Here is a 23,636-nt window from a genome sequence, read left to right on the forward strand (position 1 = left end):
ACAAAATACCGTATTTTTTGAAAATATTAAAATTTTTATAATTTTGCAATTTGGGTATTAAACGATTCAAAATTTTGCAATATACTGAAATTTTTACAAAATAACTTATTTTTTTAGTTTTTCATTCAAAAAACTCTAAAACAGTAAAAAATACTTGCAAAATTTCGAATAGTTCAATACCCATATTGCGAATTTCAAAAAATTGAGTATTTTCAAGAAAATTTGAGTATTTCATTCGAAAACCTCTGAAACAGTCAAAATACATGCAAAATTTCAAACCTTTTGATACCCATATTGCGAATTATAAAAAAATAGTATTTTCGAGATAATACGGTATTTTGTAAAAAAAGAGTGTTTTCAAGAAAATTTTAGTATTTCATTCAAAAACTCTAAAACAGTAAAAATACATACAAAAGTTTGGAACGTTTGATACCCATGTTACGAATTATAAAAAAATGAGTATTTTCGAGAAAATATGGTATTTTGTGAAAATTTTTGTATTTCATTCAAAACCTCTAAAACATGTAACAAATACATGTAAAATTTCGAATCGTTTGAGACCAAATTATGATAATTGCGAATTATAAAAATTTGAGTACTTTCAACAAAATACGTTATTTTGAGAAAATTTTAGTATTTATGCTTTGAAACTTACTACATTATCAAAAAATATATTCTAAGCAAATGCATTGGAAATTTAACATGATATTGGATTAAGTCAATTTAAGGAAAAATTATAAAATGAGTTATCGTCCGTTATCTGCGATAGAATTATCTTAATAACGATAACGATAGATTATCGTAATCGTCCCGACGATAACAATAACCATTATCGTTATCGTTAGACGATAATATTATCGACGATAATTCTATTGATTAACAACCTTGGTTTGAATTGGATTTGATGCAACAAAAACAAAGTGATTTAGAAATAGTTCCAAACATTCACAGCTCTTAATTTATTCGAAAAACGTTCTCACAAATCATAAAATCACTTTTAACTTAATCATAAAATTACAAAAAAAACGCAACTTAAACTGAGAATTACGGTCCCCTCGGGGGCGGTTCCTCGAATCCGTCCCCGTGGGCCTTGCAGTCTTCAACCATATCGATGGGCACGTGACTTTTGAGCAGTTCTTTCAGCTGATCCACCGGACAACGCTTGGCACAGCCGGGAATCGTCAGCGGAATCGGAGGCTCGCCCACGTTCTTCTGGAAGATCCGTACCGTGTATTCGCCCGTTCGTTTGTGCTTGTGCAGTTCCAGGAGGCCCATGATGGCGTAGTTGGGGAATTGTTCCCGCCAGACGTTAAACACGGACAGCAGATTGACGACCGTCGAGTCATGCCCAGCGTAGACGAACATCTTCTTGTTCTTTGGACTTTCTTCGTTGGCAATTACGGCGTCCCACTCGGCCAGGGTCTTCTTCAGGAACGGACCACCTTTGAGCTTCTTCAGCTCATCGTTGTACACGTTAAGCACGTAGCTGAGCTTCGTCAGCGGCAGCAGTTTCTCCGGGTAGTAATCCCGGGTCCACTCCGGAAGCGTCAAACCAAACTCGGATTCGGCTCGCAGAGTCGCGTACAGCGACTGAACATCGTCCGGCGTCCGGATGTCCATCCCGGTTATCCGTGTCAAGTTATCAAACAACTCCAGATTGTCAACCATTAGCTGGCGAATCTCACCGCTCTCCAGTACAGCATTCGCGGCCTCATGATATCTCGGACAGGACTTGCGCACCAGCAACAGCTAAAAACCAAAAATAAAAATTTAAAACCAAACAACTCTCCTCCAACAACCAACCAACCCTACCGTATCCTGATCCAACGGTTCGCTGAAAAACGGAATCGGCTGCCAGTTCAAATCGTGGTTCCACTCCTGGACGGTTCCCTCCGGCGGGTAGAGCGCGGCCAGGACCAGCTCGATGGACATTTGTGTTCGAGATACCCCAGTGCTCTGCGCGTGCACCTTTTCCGGGTAGTACAGCTTGCCGAGCAGTTTGCCGTAGCGATGCCGCAGCCACGTGCCGATGTCGTACAGGGTTTCCTTGCCGTACTGCGGAGGTGGATTAGAGGACACGTGTTAGCAAAGCGGTTCGCTAGGTCGGGTTGGGTTCGATTCTTACGTTGGTCAGTTGGCCCCATCCGTACGGGGCAAAGGTTTGATTGATGAGCGGATCCGTCGGGTAGGTGTCCGCGGCAGTGCGTTGTCCATGGCGGAAGAACTGGGGATGGAGGTAAGAAAAAAGAAATTTCAAAAACGAATATTACTTGGTCAATTACTATTGAAATTGGAAACCAGGAACTGGTTCCGGGTGGCCACAATCGGTGAGTTATTTGAACTAGTGACACCTTGTGGCGATTGTCCACGCTCCATACAAAAAATGTTTTATTTGTATGGAAATTGTTTGAGATCTCCAAAAAAGTGTCCACGTTGTTTTATGGATTGTCCCCTAGCTGCATTTCCAAATGAATGTAAAACTCAGTATTTTAAATGTCTTAAAACTTGGTCAGGAGGTTTCTTAGCCTAAACAAATCGACACAAGGGTGGTCCTAGCCAAGTTAGGTGGTTCCGAAAATTGTTGCAAATTGTGGTAATTATTGGACTCGATCGTTATTCCTCCACTCACACGTGGTGATTATTGCATTCGATCGTAATACAGTCGACTCTCTAGTTGTCAATATCCAAGGGACCGTCGAGGAAGAGAATCATCAGTTTACAGAACGTTGCAAAATGAAGACTCGATTGAAAATATTTTTTTCTTGATACCCAGCTATGGGAGAGAATGTTGCCATGATTCTCTCCCATAGCTGGGTATCAAACAAAAACAAAATAATAGGTCTATTCCCGTACCTGCAGAATTGCAGAATTTCTGCAGCCAGCATAAGTCACTTTTTTGCAGCACGTTCCCGTACTTTTCAGCTCGCTCTCTTTATCTCTCTCTTTTGCAGAAGTTCTGCAAGGAGAGAAGCCGCAAAACTTTTGCCTGGGTAGCGCGTTCCAGTACTTTTTCTGCAATATTGTACACAGTTGAGTGGATTTACTCAAATTGGGTATTAAAGTTTTTTTTTATTGTTAAAAAAAGGGATTGACAAAAATTGAATTGAAGGAAGTTTACCTTTACTTATTGTTTTATGCAACTCAACATTTTATTTAAAAGATGCTTATGCGACGACTTATGCTTAGGTAGAAATTATACATTGGAAACAATTCAAAACTTTTACATTAGGTAAAAAATAGAAATGAGGGTTGCAGGTAAGTTCAACAAATATAATTTAAAAAAATGACGAACAAAGGTTTAATATAGAAGGGATCATAAATACATGTTTTGATAACAGACCATTTGAAGGATTTTTTATTCAGGATAACATAAATAAATTATGGATGTCACATGGAAGAACAACGGTGCCGCAGCAAAATTGAAAAATATTAGAAAGTATATGAATCACAAACTCAAAAATATGGAAACACATAAATTTAGAAACTCGGAAATTAAGAAATTCATAAATAAAAATATTAAAAAAAAACTAAGATTTTTTTTATTTAGAAACTAAAAAAAATAAATCAGGTATTTAAGAAATTTGAAATGCAAATTTTTATATCAGAAAAAAAATCACAGATTCAAAGCTTAAAAAATTCAAATAATTAAAAATTAAGTAATTCAAAATGTTTAAAATTGAAAAAAAAGCTTAGTTTAAAAAAACAAAATATAAAAAAAAGGTTGAAAATATAAAAGTTCAGACCCTAGTTAAGATCTCATAAATTCAAATATTTTTAATTCGAAATAAAAAATCAAAAGTTTGAATATTTAAGAGTTTAGAACATCAAAATTCAAAATCTACAGTTAAAAATTCAAAGAAATTATAATTTGAAAAAAAGTAAAATTTGAAAATTTTGTATATAAAAAAAATTAAAAACTCAATTATAAAAAAAGATACAGTTTGTACTCTGTTATCCGAAGACCTCTTCAAAATTTCTAATCTCTAAATCCTCTAAATATGCGTTTCTAACCTAGAATATGACTCCAAAATATGTGTATTTTTTATGATTCAAGATGGCGGCAATTTAAGAATTTAAGAATTTAAGAATTTAAGAATTTAAGAAGTTAAGAATTTAAGAATTTAAGAATTTAAGAATTTAAGAATTTAAGAATTTAAGAATTTAAGAATTTAAGAATTTAAGAATTTAAGAATTTAAGAATTTAAGAATTTAAGAATTTAAGAATTTAAGAATTTAAGAATTTAAGAATTTAAGAATTTAAGAATTTAAGAATTTAAGAATTTAAGAATTTAAGAATTTAAGAATTTAAGAAGAATTGTGGTGCAGAGTATACCGTATATTTTTTAATAAAATGTATATCAATTTTAATAATATAAAATATGATGTGTAAACAACGTAACATATGTTTCAGAAAAAATAGTATGGTCATCAATTATATAATCAATTATATTTATTATTTATTTGGTATAGTCTAATACCTTTTTATGATTCCTTCATTGAAAGTTCAACAAAATACATTGAACATTTTGGTTCATATAAGAATACAAATTGGTAGCACCATCACAGGTACAATTTATTATTTGCCAATTAAATATACCTAGTATTTTAACACATATATTTAGTCTGTTCAAAAACAATTTAAGATCAGAAATCAATCTTTAAACAATAAAACCAGACATTAAAAAATACCCCAACATCCATCAATTCCAAATATACAAATGTCCCTTCAAAAAGACTACTTAAATTTAGTAATAATAAAACATAAAATTTATTACAACTACATAATAATAAAATGCTTTATTTAACCCAACTTGCAAATTTTATGTAAGCGTGCACTCACACCAACTTGCAGTTACTTTTCAACACGAAAGAGAAGAGAGAGCTTGCAGAAAAGTACGGGAACGGTTTTGCTGCAACTTCAGCCTCTCTCATTGCAGAAGTTCTGCCTGGGATAAAAGTTACTTTTGTTGCAGAAAAGTACGGGAACGCTCTGCTGCCGTTTTTGTGCAGAATTGCAGAATTCTGCAGTACGGGAATAGACCTAATGTCAAACACCCTTCAAGGCTTCGTGTCGCCAAGAAAAATGTCTATGCAAGCCATGAGAAAGTGAAATTATTGACAACCGGAAGAGATTTTTAAAGCAAACAGAATCCAAGGGACCGTCGAGGAAGAGATCCTTCAAGCAAGGGAAAATATCGAGGAATGAAGATAATTGAAGTATGCAGATTGAAGTGACTGAAGAATTTATCGATAGATGAGCAATTCTCGCTGAAAGTGGACCACTATTTACACAAGGTGCTCAAAAATCAAAAGCAATGTACTTTTCCAATAGCCCCCACCAAGTTATGAATGAAACCTTGTTTGGTTGGTTGAATTTGTCCTTACCTCGGCGCCACGAAGCTAAAACATTTTTTAAAATTGGTAATTTTTTGACTTAGGCGCGCCTACAAAATTGCTAATAACTTTACAAAACTTCAACGAACCCTTGATGTTTAGGGGTGTTTTGGAAAGGAAATGAGCGGAGCTTTCGAATGAACTTGTCAGAAAAATACCGTTCCATACATTTTTTAGCCACAAAACACCAATGTATTTTTAAAAGTCATTTTTGAAGGCCGGCGCCCCGCTTTATCGAAAAACTGACAAATCCATTCGAAAGCTGAGACGATTTCACATAAAGGACCAATAAATCTAAGGTGTATGTTCCTCCTATCTTTTTAAATCTAATTTTGATTCTGCGAGCACAGCGCTCCGTTCGCATTTCGGGCACCCAAAATGTTGCAATTTGCTTGCCCCATTTTAAGGTTTTGTCAAAAAATATAGGTGCTCCCTTTTTAAATGATAGTTTATTGTCCAAGGATCAAAATGCGCTTTCGATAATTGACCAATATTTATGTTTTTGGGTTCTTCCAGGCAATTTCCCAGATCCGAATTCAGCGACCAAAATAACTATAAGAAACCATACTCTGGCCTCCAAAACATATGCCGCATGTAAATAATAGACCGTGCTTGGTAATTCTGGAAATTTGTAAAATTGGCACTTTTTTTCTCACTTAAACTAAAATATCTTGGCACTAGAGTATCAAAATTACGTTTTCTATTAGAGAAAAATGTTCGTAGTGAAATTTCCTACATGCTACATTCATTAGTTCTACTGAAAAAGGCCACCCAATTGTAAGTGAGCATTTTACAAGAAAAAGTAAAAAAAAACAATTTTTCGACATGAAATTGCCTGGAAGAACCCAAAAACACAAATATTGGTCAACTATCGAAAGCGCATTTTGATCCTTGGACAATAAACTATCATTTAAAAAGTGAGCACCTATATTTTTTGACAAAACCTTAAAATGGGGCAAGCAAATTGCAACATTTTGGGTCCCGAGCAGACGGAAATAACGCGGGAATAACATTTTTTGATATTGGAAAATACTAGGCCAATAACATTTTATGTTATTTATAACAAGATTTGTTATTCGCCGTTATGATTTTTTTGTTATTGGATTGTTATTGTAATAACAGACTAATAACATTTTAAGTTATTCTTCGAACAAATCTTTGTTATTATTTTTTGTTATTTTAACAACTAATCCGATCATCCCAATAACAGTTTGAGGTATTCTTCCATAACAAAAAATGTTATTCTCAAGTTGTTCTGGCTTTCAATCAATATCAGACCGATAACAAATTTTGTTATGATAACATAAACTGTTATTGAACTCTTATGCAAAAATGGATTTTGCAAGAATATTCCATAACACTTTTTGTTATTTTAACAGTATTTGTTATTGAAATGGCATGAATTTAGTTATTACCGTCTGTTCGGGGTGCCCGAAATGCGAACGGAGCGCTGTGCTCGCAGAATCAAAATTAGATTTAAAAAGATAGGAGGAACATACACCTTAGATTTATTGGTCCTTTATGTGAAATCGTCTCAGCTTTCGAATGGATTTGTCAGTTTTTCGATAAAGCGGGGCGCCGGCCTTCAAAAATGACTTTTAAAAATACATTGGTGTTTTGTGGCTAAAAAATGTATGGAACGGTATTTTTCTGACAAGTTCATTCGAAAGCTCCGCTCATTTCCTTTCCAAAACACCCCTAAACATCAAGGGTTCGTTGAAGTTTTGTAAAGTTATTAGCAATTTTGTAGGCGCGCCTAAGTCAAAAAATTACCAATTTTAAAAAATGTTTTAGCTTCGTGGCGCCGAGGTAAGGACAAATTCAACCAACCAAACATGGTTTCATTCATAACTTGATGGGGGCTATTGGAAAAGTACATTGCTTTTGATTTTTGAGCACCTTGTGTAAATAGTGGTCCACTTTCAGCGAGAATTACTCAGATCGAGAATTATTGATATCGAGAAGATCGACAGCCAGAGAGTCGACTGTATTACGATCGTGATTTCTCGATAGTAAAATTACGACTTACCATCGACAAATCTCGATCTACCATCGACAAATTACGATCGTAATTTTAATATTGAGAAATCTCTATAGAGAATTTGCAGCAAAGCTAAAAGACGCGTGTCGCCACCTATGAACAAATAGCGTAAACCTATGATTTTAAGAAAAAATGTGTTTTTTCCTTCCTAATCAACATTTTTATAAAACTTATGCCGGATTCGGATGAGAAAAATTATTTCCAACAATTTGGTGTAAAGTATGTAAAAAAAGTATTTACACCCCTTGGGCACTATGCACATATTGTGATGAAACATCTAAACAATTTAATGTTGACAGAAACCTAGTACTACGTTTTGTTCAGAAACTCATGCCAGACATTTTGCTACAAAAAGCTCATGAAAAGATGATTTCTATAAAAAGTTATATAACAAATACTATTACGAAACTAAAAAAGGTTCAAAAAAAGTTTGTACACCTTTCGAAAAATTAACATAAATAATGTTATTTGTTGACAAATCACCATAAATCCAGTCTCCCAACTTCAAATAGGCATCCTAGACTGATTAAAAAAATAATTTGGATTGAATATAAAGTTTACTAACTACTTAGTATAAAAGTTTATATAACTCTGGAAATTCTATATAAAACTTATCTAAACTTAATTTTGCAAACTTTAAATTCAACTAAATGTCAATATATTACCATATAATTGCTAAATAAACATTTTGGAGTGGGTATAACACCGTTTTGGGGGTATTTGTATCGATAGAATAGATTTTTCGTTGGAATTTCGTACCAACCCGGAATTACGTCGTCGGAAAATCCGCCGGCATCCGAACCGGTCCACAATTCTTAAGTCAACCTATGTGTCATCGGAAAGGGCATAAAATTTCCGATCTTTTGATACCCATACATCTAGGTTTTCTATAAAACCCACGATTTTAAATACCTAGGTAAAAACGTTGTTATGGTTTTGTTTGAGCAATCTGCCAAAAATGTATGGAATTTCGTAATTTTTGTTCTTGTGGATCAAACTTACTTTTTGCCCAGGTATTTAAAAACGTGGGTTTTATAGAAAACCTAGATGTATGGGTATCAAAAGATCGGAAATTTTATGCCCTTTCCGATGCCACATAGGTTGACTTAAGAATTGTGGACCGGTTCGAATGCCGGCGGATTTTCCGACTACGTAATTCCGGGTTGGTACGAAATTCCAACGAAAAATCTATTCTATCGATACAAATACCCCCAAAACGGTGTTATACCCACTCCAAAATGTTTATTTAGCAATTCTATGGTAATATATTGACATTTAGTTGAATTAAAAGTTTGCAAAATTAAGTTTAGATAAGTTTTATATAGAATTTCCAGAGTTATATAAACTTTTATACTAAGTAGTTAGTAAACTTTATATTCAATCCAAATTATTTTTTTAATCAGTCAAGGATGCCTATTTGGAGTTGGGAGACTGGATTTATGGTGATTTGTCAACAAATAACATTATTTATGTAAATTTTTCGAAAGGTGTACAAACTTTTTTTGCACCTTTTTTAGTTTCGTAATAGTATTTGTTATATAACTTTTTATAGAAATCATCTTTTCATGAGCTTTTTGTAGCAAAATGTCTGGCATGAGTTTCTGAACAAAACGTAGTACTAGGTTTCTGTCAACATTAAATTGTTTAGATGTTTCATCACAAAATGTGCATAGTGCTCAAGGGGTGTAATTACTTTTTTTACATACTGTATAACTTTCCAATATTTGTTTGATTTTTCTATGAGAAAACTGTAAATTTAGAAAAAGATAGTAATTTGGACTATTTGGCAAGAAAGTCTGTCAAAAATCAATACAAATTGTTGAATATACGTTAACACATCTGTTATCAACTATATAACTGGTTATTTCCTTGGTATATACAGGGAAACTTATTTTTTCGTGTTCCAAAACATGTTTTTTAAAGAAAAAGGTCACAAATTTTTGCGCGCCCAAAAGTTGATGTTCATTATTTTAAAGCAAAAATTTTTTCTCGTCTTTTACAACCAGTTTCATGAAGATTGATGCAGGGAATCATGAGAAATAAGCGATTTTGTTCTTCAATCCAGCAGAAAGGAATACGATTTATGGCATGTAACCTCATTTTGGCGCCACCTACATTTGAAACACAGTCGCGCTGCAAGACCTCAATACCATTTTTTGAATATTTTTTTATTAAAACTTAATTTTAATTTCAAAAATTCTACAAATTTAAAAAAATTCATTTTTTTTTTAATTTCATAAAATTAAAAAAATTCAATAATTTTAAATTTTTTAAAAATTCAAAAAAATTCAAAAATTTTAAAAATTTTAAAAATTTCAAAAATTTTAAAAATTTCAAAAATTTCAAAAATTTTAAAAATTTCAAAAATTTCAAAAATTTCAAAAATTTCAAAAATTTCAAAAATTTCAAAAATTTCAAAAATTTCAAAAATTTCAAAAATTTCAAAAATTTCAAAAATTTCAAAAATTTCAAAAATTTCAAAAATTTCAAAAATTTCAAAAATTTCAAAAATTTTAAAAATTTCAAAAATTTCAAAAATTTCAAAATTTTTAAAAATTTCAAAAATTTCAAAAATTTCAAGAATTTTAAAAATTTCCAAAATTTTAAGAATTTCAAAACTTAAAAAAATTTAAAAATTTTAAATATTTTTTTTCAATTTTTTTAAAATTAAAGATTTGATCTAATTCTAGATTAAATTTTCAAAAGGTCCTATCTGCATAGGTTGTTTTGAACATTTTAATTGAGTTCTGCAAAGTTCTAGGATCATCTAGACATCCTAACAAATCACTGGAAAAAAGAATCGTCTTGAGTCTTGAGTAATGCCCGAGAACCAGCGAATTGAAATCACCGTTCCAACTATTTTGGAGCTTTGAGAGTTGGAATGTTAAAGTTGAGTTTTTTTTTAAAGAAGGGAAAACTCTCTTGTCTGTCAAAAGTTTAATTTTCCCTTTTAAGTTGAATTTTGCCTTCTTTAAAGAAGGGAAAACTCTCTTGTCTGGCAGTACTGTTGTCAAAGGTAAAATTTCCCTTTGAAGTAGAATTTTCCCTTCTTTACAGATGGGAAAACTCTCTTGACTGTCTAACTGCGGGCAAAAGTTGAAATTTCGCTTTAAAGTTCCCTTGACTTGTGATAACTGCAGCATGCTGACACAAGTTGAATTTTCATTGAGCAGTTATCCCTAGTAAGGAGAGTTGTTCAAAAGTTTCAAAAAATAAAAAAAATATTGTTTTTTTTTTAATTTTTAATTTTTGAAAATTTTGATTTTTTTTTAATTTTTAATTTTTTTAAAATTTTAGAATGTTGTAAAATTTTTGATTTTTTTTTATTTTTTTTTAATCAAAGGTCGTCATTTCGAAACCTTGGATGGAAGGTTCCTTGGAGCATACAGAGGTTTGGGTGCTCTCCCTTATTCAAGCCTTTGGACTCCTAGGTTCGAGCAGATAGGGTAGAGTAGTCATCAATGAGACACGGGGAACAATGATAAAATGACTCTCACAAGTCGACCAATCAGGCTCATATTTGGGGGAAAGGTGTGTCTACTGGATACACGTTTGCCATATAAGTGGCTTTGGTTATGGACGCTCCCTTGAAAAGTAATTCATAAATGTTTGATTCTGGGGTGTAAAAGTAAATTATGGACAAAAAATACTTTTTCGCTCGTAGGCTGCCATTTACTCCAAAACTAATATTTCTTCAAATTTCTTTCGACGTTCGATTGGGATTGAGTTGAGCTACAATGTCCTTTCATTAGATTTGGCCAACATTTAGAATATACCCAGAATCCAGGGCTGTCTCATTGTTCCCCACTCATTTCAGCCCATGGGTAACAATGAGACACTTTGATTTTTCTTCAAAAAACTTTTCAAAATCGATGGAAATCTTTCAAAACATGAATTAAAAGTGATTTTTGGCATATTTATAGAGTTTAAACTTCATTTAACCAAAAATACTAAGTTATTTGGTATTAATATATGGATTTTACAAAATTTCAATACTTTTTAGTGTAACTTTTGTTATTAAAAGTTTCATGTTGGCAAAATTGCTCTAAAATGTTCAAGGCAAGTCACCTGCAATGGAACAATACAAAAACATGATGTTTTGCTAGAAAAATGTTGATTTTCGTAGTGTGTCTCATTGTTCCCCAGCTGTCTCATTGTTCCTGCCAAGTGCGTCTACAATGAGACAGTTGAATAACTCTGGCTGTAGATGTCGGATCGATCTCATATTTTGGTCAATGTTAGAACACATTAAAAGAAAGATAATGCAACTAAAAGCTCATTAAAACATGCTAATGAAAAAAATAGAAAAATCGTTGAAAGTTGAAAACCAAAAGTGTCTCATTGATGACTACCCTACCCTACTTGCAATCGAGACCACAAAAGACCTGAGGGTTGTCAAAGTGGATAGATTAGTATTTTGTTGACAAATTACGATCGTTATATTTAGATCGTGAGTCGAGACATTATGATCGAAATAATACGATCGAGAGCAATAACCACTATGGCTGTCTTTTTTTAATTTTTTTTTAATCCCTCTAAAACATGGATAGAACTACCCCAATAGCCAAATAAAAAATTACGTTTCTAATTACATATTTAAAATTTTGATTTATGTTTTCTTGTGGAATCGCTGTAGATTTGTATGTCGTTGCACTTTTTTTTACAAATCCGTTATTCCTCACTGCAATTAGTATTAAATTGAAGCCCACGTGTATCGATCGTTTATTAACTCATTCTATCCGCACAAGCTTGATCACAGCTTCGATTGCTTCAATTAAACCAACTCTACAGCTTTGGCGCGCACCAAAACCCACTTACCACATGCACCTGCTTCAGCTCGTAGTCCCGAAGGGCGCGATCCTCCTCGATCAGGTCGTCACCCTGTAACCGCGATTCGGCACCACCCCCATCCGGCACGTCCAGCAAATGTTCCGCCGTGGGTGCTCCGTACACACCAAAGATCGTCACCAGCACCAGCAACGCGATCGCCCCGCTCAACATGATTATTACGCGCCGACTTAGCGAATACATGCCGCGATTCGCGCTTTATATACACGAGTCCTGGACCGCGGCGATCGCGAACCTTATTGCCGGGCGTGGGGGCAGGAGCGCGGGCGATATTTTTGTTTAATTAAGTGTTCCGAGCTGATTAAAGCTAAGCTGGGCGTGTGTTTGAGATGAGTTTGTGCGTGTTTTGTTGTTCAAACCTCCTTTTGGGGAACCGGTTACAAGTCGCGCAATTTGTCACGTCGTTGTTGTCGTTGAAAGATTCTCTGCAGGTTCTGGCATGGTTCTGGAAATGAGGAGAGGCGAGAAGGGATTTGTGAGTTTAACGATAAACTTCAAAGTGTCACACAAGATGATCGTTATTTTCGTGTTCTTAATTATAATGGCTTTACACATAAATTTATTTTAATTTAGAACTTAAATTTCGAGAGGTCATTTTTGCCCAAAAACGTACTTCAACTTTAGACAGCTGCCAAAATGACAGGATTTGTTCTTGGAACGAGATTTTTCGGCTAAGTCATCTTAAGATGTCCCCTACACAACCCTTTAAACAGAATTTAGTTTCATTGAAAAGAACCCGAGCTTCCGTGGCCGTGAGGTTACGGGTTTCGCCTTGTAAGCGGAAGGTGATGGGTTCGATTCCTGTCTGGCTCGGCAAAGTCAGATCCCTTCAAAGAGTAAATCTGCTCACTGGGAATACTGACCGGTAGGCGATGGGTTTCGACTAACGGCGGGCTGAATCTCCAATCCAGAGGTCGTGCGTTCGATTCTCGTACCGGGATGATGAAGTTGAAGCAGTAGGGTGACCAGAAAAAATGACCCCCTGCTCCACAAGCGGAAAACCGTTTTTGGGTTATTTTAAGCATATGTGCAAATTTTGAGCGAATTTGGTTGAGATTAACCCATTGATGCCCGAGCCTACAGTTGGTGAAACAATTCTTTTTCATACAAAAATGACATTTTTAAATCGCTAATAACTTTTTTTTAAAAAGTTATAGAGCATCAAATTTACAATAAGAATCTCACTTTTGAGAATATTTTGAATGAAGTTGCGCACCATGCAGATAAAACCGTAAGAAAATTGCATTTTCCATACATTTTTTTCGATTTTTCCCATGCAAACTTCACCTTCGATTATCAATGTGTAAATGTTGGCCGATTTGGCTCATAGGAACTCAAGCTCAAGGAACAATATTCTCTTGTGGAGCGAGGTTTTGAGAAAAAGTCCCATATTCTGGGCACCCTACTGAGCAATTATATATCATAACCCGAAATGGATTTTATTTGTATTTTTTTAATTTGATTACAAAATTTTAAAAATATTATTTTAGCAGCAATTCCCCACGAAAACAGCATGATTCGAAAAAAAAGTTTTCCGATCGAGCTCAATTTTTTTTCTGGGGGATCCTTGGTCGAAATAATTAGACCCGTATTTTTTGTTTGGCCATTAGGGTGACCTAAGCCGTGTTAGGGTGGTTCGAAAAATGGCAATTTTTGTCGATTTTCGCAAAAACCACTTTTTTCAAAAAGTCATATCTCCGCGCCATTTCATCCGATTTTAGCTGTCCTAAAAAAAAGGTGATTAGTTTGGCTATTTGGGAAAAATAGTAAGAAGTTTCAAAAATCTAGCTTAACATTTGAAATGGTCGTATGAAAACTAAAATGCTGTCTTGAAGGTCTTGGGACCAAAGAGCCTATGTCTGAAAATATTTTTATCGGATTCCTTGGAAAATTTCACATAACATATCAAAAAATGGTGAAGTTATGTTTTGGATACTCTAAGATACGATTTTTTGAAAATAAAAACTGGGTTTTTCTACACGCCAGGCGCAATGGGAAAATAACAAAAACAAGAAAAACGACTTTTTTCACTAAAATTGCGATAACTTTAAAATTTCAGCGATGACCTATAGATGTTATGGTACCAAAAGTTGCGTCTTTTAATTACTAAAATTTTGGTACCCTAACATGTATAGGTCATAGCTGAAATTTTAAAGTTATCGCAGTTTTAGTGAAAAAAGTCAATTTTTTCCCGTTTTCTCATTTTTGCGCGTGGCGCGTAGAAAAACCCAGTTTTTATTTTCAAAAAATTGTATCTCAGGGTATCGAAAACATAACTTCACCATTTTTTGATATGTTATGTGAAATTTTCCGAGGAATCCGATAAAAATATTTTCAGACATAGGCTCTTTGGTCCCAAGACCTTCAAAACAGCATTTTATGTTTTCAATCAACCTTTTCAAATGTTAAGCTAGATTTTTGAAACTTCTTACTATTTTTCCCAAATAGCCAAACTAATCACCTTTCTTTTGCTTCCAGGACAGCTAAAATCGAATAAAATGGCGCGGAGATATGATTTTTTATAAAAAGTGGTTTTTGCGAAAACCGACGAAAATTGCCATTTTTTGAACCACCCTAACACGGCGTAGGTCACCCTAATGGCCAAACAAAAAATACGGGTCTAATTATTTCGGCCAAGGATCCCCCAGAAAAATTTTGAGCCCGATCGGAGAACTTTTTTTTCGAATCATGCTGTTTTCGTGGGGAATTGATTCTAGAAAAGATCGGAAAATTTCACGAATGTTTCATCTTTTAACATTGCAAATCGAGATATCGACATTAGAAAATGGAGGGTTGTTTGGGTGAGACTTAATAAACTTAAATTTTTAACTTTAAGCCGCTGTATCTCAGCAAACAAAGGTCCAATCTTGAACGTCTCCTGTTCAATTTTATAGCAAATTTTCAAAAAATTTCGAAAAAAAAACATTTTTAGAAATGGTCACTTATGGTCACTATTTTTAAAAATTGAAATACTGCAAATATTTCGCAAAAATACAACTTTCGGTGGCTATATCCTGAAAACGGAGCCCTTTTTTCAAAATATCTGTTAAGTACTTTTCGATTGCAAATTCAATTTTACATAAAAAAATAGGTCAATTTTTTTTTTGTTTTAAATTTCATTTTTTTCCAAAAATCACAATTTTTAAAAAAATTATAACTCGACGGCAGATTTTTTTACCATAGTTCTCTATGGCTCAATAGTTGCGGAATTTTGTCCCCTAAAACATAGAAAAAAATATCGAAAATCAAAAAATATGTATTTTGGGAAATTGAGTTTTTTTTTTTTGAAAAAAAGTTGATTAAAAAATCGCATTTTTTCCGTGCACCTATTTTTTTTCAATAGTAATCAACAATACCTACAACTTTTCCCAAGACACTAAATTGATCGGGGTTTAAATCCCGGCTCGGACCAACACAACTGGTGATCTTTTCCTTTCTGGATTCGATTGCTTAGTAAAGGAAAGGTAGTGTATTGTCACAAACTGGACCTTATCAAGACACCTTAGGAAGACAACCTATGAAATGTTAACATCAACCTTAACATTAAGTTGAATAATAAACTGTCACTGAATCCGCTTTGTAAATGCCGGCCCCGATACTCTTCAAGGGTGTTCCACTCAGGAACAGGGAAAGATTTACTTTACTCACTAAATTGATCAGAACATTCACTCAAAAATGCTGTTTGAATATTTACGAACCATTTTTGTATTGACAGCTGCCAAAATTGTAAGGAGACTTGTATGGGTGAACCAATGACACAAAATAGCTTCTTTGGTCATATGGTCATTTCTGGTATTTTTTATTTAACTTTTTATTACTTAAAGTTCAAATTCAAAAATTCGTAATTTTTTAATTTCGTTTTTTTTTAATTTGTGAAAAAAATTATCTTGGTTCATAATGGTGCAAAATCCAATTCCGGTGATATTTTTTTATAAAAATATTGAAAAAAAGAAAAACATTTTATTTAAAAATCCTTAACATAACCAAATAATTAATAAAGTGCACCGTTTGAAGTTCTACCTAATTTTAGGATTTATTTTAATATTTAATGAAGGAAAGCCACCCCTGAAAAAATATGTTTGAAAAGCTAAAAAAAACTTCCTACAATTTTCACTCTGAGCCTCACAAAGAATTTGAATCGATGAAAAAAGAGGTTTTTTAAGTGTAGCCTAGTTGCCTGTAGTTTTAAATTGACGATATCTCGGAAATTGTTGGTTCATTTTCAATGTTAAAAAGTAAAACTTTTGTAAAATATTGATCCCTTCCTTTATATAAGTTCAAAATTTAAAAAAATGGTCGTATGAGGAAGATTATCTATTTGCAAAAACTGGAAATTTGGTTTATTGGACCTTTGCAAAAAAAAGTCCAGAATACTTATGCCTGATTTTATAATTTTTGAACGTCTATCATAAAATTCAGACGAAAAATTTTCGAAAGTATAGCATTAAAGTTACAATAACTCCAAATCGGTGAAGGCCGTTTATCTAATATTCGATATATATAAAAAAAAATTCGACGGTTTCCTTTATCTTTATGATTTATATCGATTCGATTTATATTTTGTAATTTTTACACTTCTGCCTGGACGATTATAACAAAAAAAAAAAGAAAGAAAAACACATTTTGCTCGTCGCTTTGTGATTAATTTCACGGGGCAGCGACTTTTTGGCAAATTATAGCCGGTTCATAGCGCTTCGAGTGTGTTGTTGTTTGTTATTGTTTGGCAAGGTTAATTTGGAGCAATAAATGCTCCGCGATAAGAAGCGACCACGTTTTTTTCCTGTGTAAAAATCGTTAAATAGAAACTTTAGTTTTCCTACGTTGTTAAACTGGAATCGCTTATCGCATTCTAGATTCTAAGAAAAAAGATGGAATTTATGGATGATTGATTATGGAAAATTATCTACAAATGTTTTTTTGCAATAATCTTATCTCCGGGATTGTCTGGTACAATATTGTTGAAAATTGTGTTTTGATTTTATTTTGTTTACAACTATTACACATTTTTTAGATCATAAGACCTTTTGACACCGTTTTGTTGTAAAGTTCTTAATGGATAGCAATAGTTGAATGTATTTTTTTGGTCAATCGAAACTCACCAGCTTACTTTCCGAACATAATGGCTAAAAGCATTTTGAAACTTTCAATACTAATTAGCACATCCTAAAATTAGCACACCCAATCCGAAATATCACTTTAACTAATTATCGTGACACTAATCAAACCCAAAAATTAAATCACAACCTTTGCGTACTTTTCCTCCAAACTTGCGCCACAAATTTGCAGCTCACAACTGACTTTAGACCGGCGCGCGGCGTCGTGTTATCTGTTCCGATGGCAATCACCATCATTAGCACAGGTCGTCATTAACTGTTTTCAGGGGGAATTTACCTGGTCGGCTGTAATTTTTATCAGCAAGCTTAAACACACTGCTGCTGCCACTGACACTGATGAGTTCGAGTTTAAGTGACGAACTGATCGCATTGTCAGCCTGCGCACGTTAGTTTGGTGACAAAAAAAATCCCACTCTTGTTTTTTTTCTGTTCGTGATACACCAGATTGGTGAGATTTTCCCCCCGGGTGGAATAGTTCGCGAGAAATGCGAAAACCCTAGACGTTGCGGCTACGTAACACAAGGTTTGGGACCGTTTTGCGGGGGGAATTTGTACTAAGACCAATGAGCAATTCTCTACGAAATTTGTCTTTTTTTTTAGAATTTTAATTTTTGTATTTTTTAATCCGAATGAAACTTTTTTGGAGCCTTCGGTATGCCCAAAGAAGCCATTTTGCATCATTAGTTTGACCATATAATTTCCCATACAAATTTGGCAGCTGTCCATACAAAAACGATGTATGAAAATTCAAAAATCTGTTTCTTTTGATGGAATTTTTTGATCGATTTGGTGTCTTCGGCAAAGTTGTAGCTATGGATAAGGACTACACTGAAAAAAATAGTACACGGTAAAAAAATTGGTGATTTTTTATTTACCTTTTTGTCACTAAAATTTGATTTGCAAATTTTAAAACACTATTTTTGTTATTATTTTTTTTTTAGATGTTTTAGAGGACATAAAATGCCAACTTTTTAGAAATTTCCAGAATGGGCACAAAATCTTTGACCGAGTTATGATTTTTTTTATCAATACTGATTTTTTCAAAAAATCGAAATATCGGTCGCAAAAATTTTTCAACTTCATTTTTCGATGTAAAATCAAATTTGCAATCAAAAAGTATTTTGATAAAGTGCACCGTTTTCAAGTTAAAGCCATTTTTAAGTAACTTGTTTGAAAACAGTCGCAGTTTTTCATTATTTTCAATTAGTGCACATGTTTGCCCACTTTTGAAAAACATATTTTTGAAAAGCTGAGAAAATTCTCTATATTTTGCATTTTTGAACTTTGTTGATACGACCCTTAGTTGCTGAGATATTGCCATGCAAAGGTTTAAAAACATGTAAATTGATGTTTTCCAAGTACCACCCAAACGACCCACCCTTTTCTAACGTCGATATCTCAGCAACTAATGGTCCGATTTACAATGTTAAAATATGAAACATTAGTGAAATTTTCCGATCTTTTCGAAAACAATATTTTCAATTTTTTTAAATCAAGACTAACATTTCAAAAGGGCTAAATATTCAATATTACGCCCTTTTAAAATGTTAGTCTTGGTTTAAAAATTTTGAAAAAACAATAGATTACATTTTTTCGAAAAAAAAATGTGTTGAGCTGACTTTCAAACGGATTCCGGTATTTGTTTTACTCGACCCAATTATGTTCTACTTTTAAGAGCTCTTGCATTCAAAAACAATTTACACAAGTTATGTAGTAAAATATTGTGCAAGGTGGTCACTCATGTCGGGAAAGTCGGGAATTCGCAAAAATCCGTAAAAAATCGGGAAAATGTCGGGAATTTGTGAGCTTTTGTCAAAAAGTCGGGAATCCCAAGAATAGAATGTTAGAAAATTATATTCAATTTTCACATTAAATCTATTAAATTCTTATTTAGTAACTAACTTTGAACTCAAGAAATTAAAACTCCTCCTAAATATTGGATGCATCAGACACAGATTTTCGTAATATTTTTTATGAATCAAAAAAAAAACAAATCAAATTATTCGCTCTACAGTATTGCCTTGGCGTTCTCGATTGCGAGATTCCTACTCGAAACTTGGTGTCCGAAGGCTTGATTGTTGAGGCAATTGCAAACCTCTTTTTACACCTAAGCTTCCATCCACCCCGGGATTCGAACTGACGACCTTTGGATTGTTAGTCCAACTGCCTACCAGCGACTCCACCGAGGCAGGACCCAGGGAGACGACTCCTACACCTGGACTGAGCCTACGACCTAACTCTCTAGGTTAGACCGGGGCCAACATTTACTTCCCCATCCGACGGAAGGCGTGATCAGACAAATCTCGTCTCGAAAAATGCCACCGAGACCTTCTGGGATCGAACCCAGGCCGACTGAGTGAGAGGCAATCACGCTTACCCCTACACCACGAGTCCCGGTCCCGGTTATGAATGAAAAGATTTTTATTAGTTTTTGTTCATCAAACAGTGGTAGCATCTGAATTAAAACTAAAACAAAGTTAATGAAAAATTAGTATAAAAACAGAACCTAATTTTAACGATTATAGGCAGCGTAGAGTTAGGATACTGTTTCATTTTGTCACATTGATTGAATATTTAAAAAAAATCCAACTTGATTTTGGAAATGTTTTCATGTGGTAAATATTTTTAAATTGATTAATTATCTCATTATGTCATTTCAATTTTTATCCACATGTTTGCCTTGAACTTTTTTGTGAGTATGTGTAAATCGGAAAACTTAAATTTCGAAAAAAAAAATTCCAATCGTTGTTCGTTCTGAAAACAGGAAATGTTAGTTAAATACATTTTTAAAGCAATATCCTTGATATTTTTCTAAATTTTTCGAAAGAATAATTTCAGCAATATATGATTTTAAATTGAGTAGTCTTTAATTTTCCATTTCCAATTGGAACGAAGTTTCAAAAACTAAACCGTTTTTTTTTTAAAATAAGCATTGGAATTATAAGGTTTGTTAAGCTTTTGGTTATTTTCAATATGTTTATTTTTCTACTCTAAAAGCTTGTACAAATTTTATCTAAAGTTTTTGTCCCCCCCCCCCTCAAACTTGGCCCGAAAAATCAGGGGGCAAAAAAATATTTTTTCAAAAAACTTCAATATTTTTATGAAAATTTAAGTGCAATTAGTTAAAATCAATTTAAAATGAATTCCCCTGCGTTAAGAATAATTTTTAGCATGTTTGGGTTGATTTAAAAATCTTTTGAATTTTTGCAAATTTTCAGTGTCTACTATCGCTAAAGTTTTTTTTTCGCTAAAATTTTTGTTTTCGTCAAATTTTACATTTTTTGAAAACTCTTATTGCAAAACAACTGAACTAGTGTACATTTTAAAACACTTTTTCCATGCAAATGTTGAAACTATGGCATGTTATTTGAATATTTATATTTTTTTATTTTTTTATTTTTTAATAATTTTCCAAGGGAAATAAATTTCATTTAGATTTTGTTTTTCGATGTTTGATATTGACTTTTTTATAAAATGTGTTTTTGTTTGAAATGATTCTTTACATAAGAAATGCCTATTATTTGAGTTTCTGGAAAAGTCGGGAATTATTATTTGAGTTTCTGAAAAAAGTCGGGAATTTGAAATTGGGATTTGAGTGGTCACCCTGTTCAGTAACATCTTTGAGTGTCAATAATAATTTTCTAAGGAAAATTTGGTCAAAATTTCAAATAATTACGAATAAACCCAAACTCGTCCGTTTTCTAGACAATATTGATTTTTTTTTTTATTTTAATGTGGCTTCTATAGCTTTTTTGTTATAATAAGTATAAAATCTTAAAATAATGTATTGTCGTGTTTTCAATAAATAATTCATAGCGGTTTTAATTTTGAGCATCGTTTTATAAAAATCTCCCTTGGTGCTCAAGTTTGGCTCAAATTAGATGATTTGATTTGATTTAAATTTGAATTTTTAGCAAGACCTGGTGCAGTCGGTATGATTATTCAGATGTTTAGTACGGTTGGACATTTCTGATATTTACGGCATTGTAATTTCCCAATTTTCGATTAAATTTAATATTTTTAATCATATTTCTTAGTAATAGAAAAGTTCTTCTTCATTTTTCGAGAGAATTTAATTCTATACACTCAACCCCCGGTGGTTGGTCACTTTTTCGTTTGACACTTTTTTAGTTTGTACCCCGTTGGTTGGTCAAAGTCAAACTAAAAAGTGACAAACTGTCACTTTTTACACGGCGCTCACGCACACTATCAAAACAAACGTTTGGTAGTGTGTGTGAACTCCGTGTAAAAGTGGTGTCAAACTAAAAAGTGACCCCGTTCGTTTGACAACAGTTGGTGTCAAACCATCGGGGTTTGAGTGTAATAATTTAAAACCAGCTCGCGGGCCGCACAGAAAACCTTGGTGGGCCCTCGGGCCTCAGTTTGGTGACCACTGCTCTAAGCGCTTCTCGTTTGTATGGGAAATCGTCAAAATGTATGAAGAAATGCGATTGTTTCACTTTTTTACCTGTGGACGGCGCAATAACTATCCAAATCTTAAAAAAAAAACATTTCGGTGCGGACGACTCTAATGCAAAAAAAATATACAAAGCAATCTTTGATTTGCAAGAACGTAAAGAATTCCATAATTACTTGACAGATTGGACAAACTTTGGAAAATATTTACAGAAGATTGATTAACACATTTTATCAATCAATGACAGTTAGTCAGTTAAAGGTGAATTCTAGTCTAGTTTGTGTGAAAAACAGTTATTATGTCACTGGCATGACCATAATGAAAAAGAACATTGTTGGAAAAATCAGAAAGATATATTTTTTTATAACATCAGAAATCAGAATTGTATGGTTAGTAAATGCACCTGATGTTTGATACCCATATTACCCAAACTGGTATCAAACACAGTAATAAAGTAGAAAATGTGCGGCGTGTATAAAGTTTAAATTAAAAATAAATTCTGCGGACTGTATTACACTTTACACTTTAAAAAAAACTAAGCTTCTACCAAAGCCACCGTACCCCACGGTGTGGCGCGTACCCTTGCAAATCGACAGTGCATGTTTGCACCGCTGCACGTGCGTCCGCCGCACAACTTCCGAAAATAATCCATCATCATCGCAAAGTTTCGCACGATTCGCCTCGCAAACAATAGATCAAAAAAGAAGCAGTGTCGTGTCTGTCTGTCTGTTGGATCATCATGCTGCGTAAGGAATCAGTCTAAATTTAAACAAATAAAAGCCTCTCATTCGACAGAGAATGCACGACGCCGCCGGCAGGTTCAACGTGCTCTCTGTTGTGAGTTTTGACGATGGATCATGCACTATTTCCCGTCATCGACGTTTTTCAGAGATCGTTGCAGAAACTTAACCGTCCGCATCCCCAAAAACTGGTTTCGCCCCGTTTGTTCGGCCAGTCTGCGACGACGACGACGACAGTGAAAGTGGCCTTGACACCTTTATGCTTCCCATCAAGATCAATTCGAAGACCTGCGAACGGTACTTGCTGTCGGCATAAGCTAACGGCTTAGCCTTGTTGATCTTCTCTTCCGTGCGCGTTGGTACAGTTGGGAAGCCTACCCGGTTGCATCACACAAATTGCCATAACGATCGCGTACCTTAAGAACCTCGGAAACACCCGCGCACAACGGACGCGTTCGCGATCGCGTTCAACACCGACTTGGACTCGCTCGTAGAGCTTTTCAGCGACTAACTTCACTCTACTTTACGACCGTACTGACTTCGGGCGCCGAAAGCTATAGCGCGAGAGGGAGACTTGCACCACGTGCCTACCGTATAGAGCTCTGTATATCCAATTCGGGTTGAGTATGGTTAGGGTAGGTCGATCGTCAGTGGATCAACGCTGCAGTAGTGAGCTGTACAAGCGATCCTCAAAGTGCTAAGCTACCCTCGACAACGACTTCTTCGGTGAGTTCGTTGAATAGTCGGCTTTTTGTACGGTACACGACTCATCTAGACGAATTCGCAGTTCGGAGAGTGCAAACATCATCATGCATTGTGTTGTTGTTATCTGGTGAAGAATACAGCTTTCGCGGATAACAATAGGGATATGAAATGCGTGTTGGATTATATATTTGTCAAAGGATTGAAGGCAGTTACAATCAGTATTAAATTGACCATGAACGCGTTTTGTTCACTTTACAATGTCGCTGAAAAATATGTAGCAAGAAAAAGGCGATCATCGAACACCTGTTTCAATATAGGGGTCATTCCATCTGAAGCGGAACAGCATTTGAAAATTACCCTCTCTGATCCTGCTCAAA

The 23,636-nt window shown here is 34.1% G+C and overlaps 1 protein-coding gene across 3 annotated transcripts; it reads right to left on the reverse strand.

Annotated features, from left to right (window-relative positions):
• Nucleotides 1-924: 924 nt before the first annotated feature.
• Nucleotides 925-23,131, reverse strand: LOC120427572 (prostatic acid phosphatase). Of its 3 annotated transcripts, none has more exons than XM_039592447.2 (5): nucleotides 22,971-23,131; nucleotides 12,254-12,728; nucleotides 2,126-2,224; nucleotides 1,813-2,055; nucleotides 925-1,749 (listed from the first exon to the last, which is right to left on the reverse strand). In XM_039592447.2, exons 2-5 carry the CDS (start codon nucleotides 12,464-12,466, stop codon nucleotides 1,045-1,047), a joined length of 1,260 nt encoding a protein of 419 aa, XP_039448381.1. In that variant the 5' UTR covers nucleotides 12,467-12,728; nucleotides 22,971-23,131; the 3' UTR covers nucleotides 925-1,044. The 3 variants fall into 3 exon arrangements, with proteins under 3 accessions (XP_039448381.1, XP_039448382.1, XP_052566311.1); XM_039592448.2 differs by having other exon boundaries at nucleotides 22,933-23,076; XM_052710351.1 differs by lacking the exon at nucleotides 22,971-23,131 and adding an exon at nucleotides 17,383-17,538.
• Nucleotides 23,132-23,636: the final 505 nt, after the last annotated feature.

The sequence above is a fragment of the Culex pipiens genome, chromosome 3 (assembly GCF_016801865.2).
Source record: "Culex pipiens pallens isolate TS chromosome 3, TS_CPP_V2, whole genome shotgun sequence".
NCBI lineage: Eukaryota > Metazoa > Arthropoda > Insecta > Diptera > Culicidae > Culex > Culex pipiens.

Bases quoted from the DNA above. Each gene is read 5' to 3' on its own strand.
- LOC120427572 (XM_039592447.2), bottom strand. From the start codon at position 12,466: ATGTATTCGCTAAGTCGGCGCGTAATAATCATGTTGAGCGGGGCGATC. The intron at 2,056-2,125 runs GTAAGAATCGAA...CCACCTCCGCAG, and splicing joins GATGGGGCCAACTGACCAAC to TACGGCAAGGAAACCCTGTA. The intron at 1,750-1,812 runs GTAGGGTTGGTT...TTTGGTTTTTAG, and splicing joins AACCGTTGGATCAGGATACG to CTGTTGCTGGTGCGCAAGTC.